At 40.7% G+C, this 8,534-nt stretch overlaps 1 protein-coding gene across 1 annotated transcript in view; it reads left to right on the forward strand.

The window, feature by feature from the left end:
• The window catches only part of LOC148941288 (uncharacterized), a 287,630-nt gene that overhangs the window by 243,339 nt on the left and 35,757 nt on the right, over positions 1-8,534 (forward strand). The window contains exon 4 of the mRNA XM_089104141.1: positions 5,650-5,772. Within this exon, the coding sequence (XP_088960267.1) occupies positions 5,650-5,772 (123 nt within the window). The remainder of the gene's footprint in view (positions 1-5,649; positions 5,773-8,534) is intronic.

Consider the following 8,534-nt stretch of genomic DNA (forward strand, 5'->3'; position numbering starts at 1 on the left):
ATTGCTTGGTGTTGGAGCATTCAAAAAGCTGTAAAGTAAAGTTGTGGGTGTAAAGGATGGGTACTTCAATTTGTAAAATGGGTTTAGGAGGGACATTAAGAAAAGAACTTGTTCTGAAATGCCATTGAAAAGTACTGCTTGGTGTTGGAGCATTCAAAAATCAGTATAGTAAAGTTGTGGGTGAAAAGGATGGGTACTTCAACTTGTAAAATGGGTTTAGGATGGACATTAAGAAAATAACTTGTTCTGAAAAGATATAATAAAGCCATAAAAAAGTATTTAAAAAATGGGGGCCCAGGGGTCTTTGGGGGCGCGGGGGGTCCTTTGGGGGTCTGGGGGGCCCTTTAGGGCCGGGTGGCCCTTTGGGAGCCCTGTGGACCTTTGGGGGCCCGGGGAGGGCCTTTGGGGGTCTGGGGAGGGCCTTTGGGGGTCTGGGGAGGGCCTTTGGGGGTCTGGTGGGGCACTTGAGGGCCGATTGGTCCTTTGGGAGCCCAGTGGACCTTTGGGGACCGGGTGAGTGCCTTTGGGGGTCCGGGGGGCCGTTTGGGAGCCTGGTGGTCTTTTGGGAGCCCGGTGGGCCTTTGGGGACCGGGGGGCTTCCTTCGGGGTTGGGGTGGGGTATGAGGAGCCTTTGGGGTTGGGGTAGAGGACCTCACGATACTGTTAAAATGCAACTTGTGTATTATAACGACCACAGAGTTTTACCCTCAAATTCTCTTCTAAAATCATCTTTTAAAATGTCTCTAACTGTTTCGCCAAAATAATTCCCTATAATGGCTAAAACAGTTTCGCCCAAATAATCCCTAAACGTAATTTCAGCGTGTTCCTTTTGTTTTGGCATCTCTGCGCTGACACATTTCAAATTATTTGGAAACCCTTACGTGAATCAATCTCTTCATTGCAAAGATCGAAACATTCGCTCGGAGACGATTCTCTTTAGAAACAACAAATTAATCCCCCTTTCGTGAATCCATAATTCCCCTTAGAAACAACAAATTAATTCCCCTTTCATGTCAAATCAATCAATCATGACATCATCTGTCACGTGTGATGTAAATTTTGCCCCGGAAACATTCTCTTTGGAAATACATCAAAGACATTAATTAACTTGACGTCATCTGTCAGACACTATTAAACTTTGCCCGGAAATAATTTGATTAAGAACTGACAGCAGAGAGGTCCCACTTTGATTAACCAAATGTTCTTCCTTGACATTCACTGGGAGCTTGCCCAAAACAACAACAACAAATACTCTTTTCTGGGTTCTAAAATCCTCCCCTCGCGTAACAAAACAACAAATACTATTTTTGGATCATAACATTCGCTGAGAGCGTGCACTTACAACAACAACATTGACCTTGACATTTGCCTCGAGCTTACAACAACAACAAATACTCTTTCTGGATCATAAAATTCGCTGAGAGCGTGCCAAAAACACACCTGGGAAAAAAGACCGTAAAGAAAGAGGTCATTGACCTTTTCCCATTAAACTCTGTAAAAAATTTGTAGGTGGCAGCAGGGGTGAGGGACACGAGTATAAGATAGCCTTCTACTAGTATATACTTTTCTAAGATTTAGTGACTCTGAAAATTGAATTCTCCAAAAAAGAATATGATTGACTGGGTCTCAATTGTTTGGCATTCAATAAGACGGTTTTCGAGTGTTTATGTGCCAAATAGATGGAAATTTCTTATGTGACGATTTTGCGAGGTGGAATCGGGGCAAAAGTGCTTCTACTGATAATAATAGTGGATTCTCTTGTCCCTGCTGCTTTGGTGTAAGTTTAATTGTATGATTATCTGGTTGATGGAGCTTTTTAGAGCTGCGATTCCTTGCGGTAGAAAATGTCAGGAGTGACAGAGCAACGCACATATCTATTGACGGTTAAATTATAGTTTGTGGATTATGTAAAATATCCCCTTCATTTTAGAAAATGCCAATCACAATATATACTGCTATTATTTAGGTATCCAAAGACAGCTGAACTATTTTACTCTAGAGATATTACCCTCTTTTTTGACTGTCTAATTTTAGATATTAAATTTTAAGAAATGGTCTCGTTTGTTGAATTTTCCGCTATATGTATTTACACATTTTAGCTGCTCATATAAGAAATAATAACAATTCTTCTTTTCATATAGTTGCCTCTAAAATAAGTGGCCCGCTTTTGATATAGACTCTTAACCGGCAGCATCAATGTGGCTACTTGTCTGAAGACACTATTAACCTCTGCGTGAAGGTAGCAAGTGCATATTATTAATTGATGTGTGTAGAATCCTGGCTATAAATATAAACTACATGTCTTTAGTTCTGCGCCGGGCAAATCAAAAAATTAAAATGTTTCCGTATCCATCAAAATATGGGACTTCATACTTATGACTCTTCCTTGGAAGGACTAAAGACTGGGTTTTTCTCCCTTAGTCACGCTCCTTTTCTTCAGTGGTCCGCTCTATTTTTTAGCCCCCCCCCCCACTTGTTTCTTAAGATACTTAGGATATTGTTTATTTATGTAGAGAGTATAACTAATTTGATGCAAAGTGGTATACTTTCCTCACTTAAAGAATTCTTGGAATCCATATTTAAGTGCACAAATATTGAAAGCCTGAAAAAGACTTCCTTAATAGGGAAAGCTTCCTTAAAGCCTTCCTTAATTAGGGATGATAAATATTAAATCCATCTCTCAGGTTGCTTTTGCTCTCTTGTAAAATCGATATCAAGCAACAAACCACTTTGGTAATACGGTACTGCTGTCTATATGCTTAGCTTGCTTTAACAGTTGTTTTGAATTACTTGATATGTAAACTTTGTTTGAATAAAATCGAAACTTTATGAACAATTCCACCTCTTGTTCTCATTTGAAATGTTGTCAAAAATATATTCTGGAATTTGAATACTGAATTCATGGAAACAGTGAAATATACTCCTGCTCATATTAGCAACTTGTAATGCACATATTATATTTGTAATACACATATTATAACCAATAGGATTATGGATAAACTAAAACAGTTACGCTACTACACAATTCTGCTGGAACTAACATTATATGTCATTATGTGCCAACTATTGTGTAGATTATATGGGTGAGCGTGTGATTCATGGAAGGAGGGGGGACGAGGGGGAAGGAGGGGGCTCATTTCATTGGAAACTGGAAGTTATAGTGCTGTTTTTAATAGTCAAAAGCGAATTGAGGGGAACCACTCCCCCCTCCCACCACCGTCATTGTTCAAAGGAAACATCCAATCAAAATTTTGGGACATCTACTTTCTTCAGCTTTGTTTAAAAATCCTGTAATTGTGCCTTTGGGAACGTGAACCCCCTTACAGCCCCCAGAACAGGGGCTGTAAATTAGACATTTCGTTCACTGTTTCCATATAGCATATGTCAGTGAGGAATGTAAGCATGTTTGACCTTTACTTTCCAAAAAGACAAAAGGTATCCAGGTGATTCTTTCAGAGAAGCTTGAGGGAATTGTTGAACTAAATCAAAACACATTAAGTGTATACGGGCTGTCGAAAGGGCTTAACTCGGGAATGACTGAGTATATTAATTTGGAACTTTCAGGAAATGATAAGGGAGATGAGCAATTTTTCCAAAAAGGTAATATTTGTGTGCTACTACCACTGCTGCAACTACCACCACTACTACTAAAACCACAGTAGCCTACTACATTTAAAATATTGAGGGAAAATTTCAACTAAACCAAAAGACACTATGTGCATGTACATTTTCAAAAGAGTGTGTCTTAAGAATAATGCTTTTGAGTAAATACCACCTTGATATTAAAGGAAAGCTAATAAAACACTTTGATTTGTTTTAGTATAAAAACCTCTTAAATCTAATAAAAATGCAGGCTTTATATCCAGTTCTTAGTTCGTCTGTTCTTAATTAAAACAAAAAGCTTGAAGGCAGTCTTCGTTCTCCCATTTTTTACAGTTTCTGTTTATTTTTTAATGAAGGCCAGAATAATATTAGAAAAGAGCTAATAAATAATACCAGCTTAAGAAGCCTGTCTGCGTTAAAAAGGGTTTCGTTAAAAAGGGTCCTATTCCAAGAACGAATAAAGATTTGCAAATATTTGCAATCGATTGCAACTTTTGAAAATCGCTATTAGAAAATTATCTTCCAATTGAACTTAACGGCACATCACTTTTGCGGATGATTTAATGAAGTCGTTATGTCAATTTATCCTTAAATCAGAATTTTGGTGAATTTATTTTTGCTGTCGCATTCTGTAATTAATTATGGAACTTGCTGAACGACTTGTAAAAAGGTTGCTAAAAAAAATTCTTTCGCACTGGATTAACATTTTATACAAAACAAAAAATATCTGGTTTTGAGCTCAAAATTTGACATACGGTTAAATGTAGCAATGGGTAAAGAAGACGAGACATTAGGTTGCATAATGCTAGGGACATCATTATTTGTGATTTACGACTATCAGTTATTTCTGTCGATTTTTTTTATCGAGGGTAAAAAAAAATGAGTATATGCTTGTGCACCACAACATGGCAACCAGTCGTTACTCTCTCCTTTGTGAACTTAATCATAGCCGGAAGATTAATATATTTGGTTTGATTTGATGAGAAAATGGGTGGTGTATAATATCCTTTCCAGAAAACAGGGCTGAAAAATAATGGGCTTAAAGAATGAAGAATAAATAAGGGTTTAAAGCTGTACTGTGTGTCTAAATTTGATCATTCTCATTTTTTCCTTCTCTAGAACTAAGAATTTAATACAAGGGACTTTTAATAACTGGTCAAAGTTGTGTTAAGTATAAAAAAAAACTTAACAAAAAAAACAACAATATACCATTCTTCACTTCACTTTGTTAATGACTCGATATGTTGAAATGATGAAAACTTTAAGGAGGCTGTGCGTCATGCTAGATTTACTCTCTGTTTCATGTTGACCTGGATTGAAGTTGAATGTAGATTGAATATGCTTCCTGTTGCCTATGGAGATTACGTGGGAATTTTTTTTCTCTCTTTTCTCCTGATTTCTCTTCTATTTAAACATTAGAAAAAACTCTTAGCTGATCTTTTTTTAAAAGGAGTGAACTAAAATCAGGGGATTTTGGCGGAGCGCTCCGCATTTATTCGGAACATCGCTTTTTTTCTACACGTGTTTTGCGTCTTCCCAGTAAAGCAATACTTCTCTCGACACCTCTCCTCTTTCCCTACACAGAGGATAGTTTAAATAGGAAATTAAAATTTATATAGACCTGGCTGGTATGTTCAGCCAATTCTCACCCAAACATGTAGGAAGGTTATCTAGCTTATTGACCAGGCGGTATCTAGTGTCTTCCAACAACCACGGTGGCTGCGCGGGTTTGCTTTTGCCTCAATTATCAAGTTAAGCAAATAAATTCAGCCTTTGGGTTTCAGCCTTGATAATAATCCCTAGTAAGCTAGGGATATATAATGAGAAAAAATACATTCTTTGTAGTTACCCCGCCCCCTCAAAAAAAGAAAGAAGAAGAAGAATAATATGCTAAAATGGACAAGTGGTTGAATTTTCGACGAAGCTATTGCTTATAATGTGTAATCAATGACTAATGTCTAATCTCTACCGTTTCATACTCTGTGTATTTTCATTATCAAGTGTGTTGAATAAAATTGAGAACTCAATTTATTGTCCTTATTTTAGAATCAATCTGACGACTTGTCCGAAGAATTACTAGTCATCGGACAATTTACATTAAATCGTACGAGACTTTTTGAAGATCATGGTATTAGTAAAGAAAACACCAACTTGAAATGTTCACATCAGGTAAGTTCAAGTTTTTTGTTGTTGTTTTTCAAACCGTCATGCCTGAATTTTTAAGGTTTGTGTACCTTCTACTCACTTTATTCACTCAAATTTCACATTATACAGATCACAAGTCTGATGTTGTTCCTCTTTGTCTGATTCTCGTTTTGTATAAATAACATTGTTAACTGGATAGAACGTGACTTTAAAGCATTGAACCTCCTGTTGAAGAACAGAAGGTAAAGGAAATTAAATGTTTGGAGACGTAGTAGAAAAAGCAATATATCTGAAATACAACTGCTACCAATTAAGCAAGTGATTCTCTACCATTTATTGCCTAAGGTATGCGTTAAAAAAAAATATTGTAATAAAGAGGGATATCTTACTTACGCCAAATTGCGATTTCAGTAGAATGGCCTTATTGAGCCCCACGATTCACCCCTGCTGCCATCTATAACTTTTTTGGATTTCTGAGAAATTGATTGCGTAATCGAAGGGGAAGTGAATTTCCGAGATCTTGATTGTGTAATCGTTCGTGAATGTCATGGTGTCCAGAAATTTGGAACACCTGTGCTGTCGACCTCAATTCACCTATCGTGAATCAATAATTCCCCTTAGAAACAACAAATTAATTCCCCTTTCTTGACAGATCAATCAACCAATGACATCATCTGTCAGACTTTAAAAATTTTCGCATAGAAACGATTCTCCAGGAATAGATCCAAGTCATTAATGTCTTTGCCTCGGAAACAACTCTTTTGGTCGAACTCCAAAGGATATTAATAGCCAAAGGCCATGGAAACAATTCTCCAAGAAACATCTTAGCGATGAATTGTTTTAGTGCGGGAATCAGGTTTCTTATTAATTTGAAATGCATTAGCGCAGAGATGCCAAAAACAAAGGGAACACGCTGAATTACGTATAGGGATTATTTGGGCGAAACTGTTTTAGACAGGTTATGGAACTATTTCGGCGAAACAGTTAGAGACATTTTAAAAGATGATTTTTGAAGAGATTTTAGAAGAGGATTTAATGGTGAAACTCTGTGGTCGTTATAATACACAAGTTCCATTTGAACAGTGTTGTGAGGTCCTCTACCCCAACCCCAAAGGATTCCGCTGGCCCGCCCCCCCCCAACCCCGAAGGAAGCTCCCGATCCCCAAAGGTCCCCCAAGCTCCCAAAGAGCCCCAGCCCCCCAAACGCCCTCCTCAGACCCTCAAAGGCCCTCCCCTGGTCCTCAAGGGCCCCCCAGACCTCCAAAGGTCCCCTGGACCCCAAACGCTCTCCTCAGACCCTCAAACGCCCTCCTCAGACCCTCAAAGGCCCTCCCCTGGTCCTCAAGGGCCCCCCAGACCCCCAAAGGTCCCCCGGACCCCAAACGCTCTCCTCAGACCCACAAACGCCCTCCTCAGACCCTCAAAGGCCCTCCCCTGGTCCTCAAGGGCCCCCCAGACACCCAAAGGTCCCCGGACCCCAAACGCTCTCCTCAGACTCTCAAACGCCCTCCTCAGACCCTCAAAGGCCCCCCCTGGTCCTCAAGGGCCCCCCAGACCCCCAAAGGTCCCCCGGACCCCAAACGCGCTCCACAGACCCTCAAACGCCCTCCCCTGGTCCTCAAAGGACCAATCGGTCCTCAAGTGCCCCCTGTGCCCCAAAGGCCCTCCCTGTGCCCCAAAGGCCCTCCCCAGGTCCCTAAAGGTCCCCCGGGCCAGAGAAGCGCCGCCGGGATGCGCCGTGGGCCAAGAAAGCGTCGCAGGATGTGCTGCAGGGATGCGCCGCGGGTCAGGAAAGCGCCGCAGGGGATGCACCGCAGGGAGGCACCGCAGGAAAGCGCCGCAGGATGCGCCGCAGGGATGCGCCGCAAAAAAAAGTAAACTAAAAAGTAAAAATTTCGAAATGTTATCCCCCAAACGGCCTCCTCAGACCACCAAAGGCCCTCCCCTGGTCCCCAAACGTCCCCCGGGCTCCCAAAGGGCCAACCGGCTCCCGGGCCCCCAAAGGTCCTCCCCCGGTCCCCAAAGGTCCACTGGGCTCCCAAAGGCCCTCCCCCGGTCCCCAAAGGTCCCCCGGGCTCCCAAAAGACCACTCAATCCTCAAGGGCCCCCGGATCCCCAAACGCCCATCCCTGGGCCCCAAAGATCCTCCCCCGGTCCCCATACATGCACACAAAAACTTACACACACACAAAAACTTACACCCACACACACAAAAACTTACACACACACACACGAAAACTTACACACGAAAACTTACACACACACGCCAAAACTTACACACACACACACAAAAACTTAAACACACACACACACACACACACACACACACAAAAACTTACACATGCACACGAAGACTTACAAGCAGACAAAAACTTACATGCACACAAAAAATTACACACACACACACACAAAACTTACAAACACACACACAAACACACGAAAACTAACACACACACGCCAAAACTTACACACACAAAAAAAATTAAACACACACACACACAAACATACACACACACACACAAAAAAAAACTTACACACACAAAAACTTACACACACACACACACACACACAAACTAACACACACAAAAAAAAAAACTTACAACCACACACAAAAGCTAAGACACACAAAAACTTACACACACACACACACACAAAAAAACTTAGACACACACGCAAAAACTAACAATCACAAAAAAACTTACAACCACACAAAAACTCACACACACACAAAAACTTACACACACGCACAAAAACTTACACACACACACACACAAAAACTTACACAC

The sequence above is a fragment of the Artemia sp. Qi Xiang Cuo genome, chromosome 18 (assembly GCF_049724085.1).
Source record: "Artemia sp. Qi Xiang Cuo chromosome 18, ASM4972408v1, whole genome shotgun sequence".
NCBI classification, from domain to species: Eukaryota; Metazoa; Arthropoda; class Branchiopoda; order Anostraca; family Artemiidae; genus Artemia; species Artemia sp. Qi Xiang Cuo.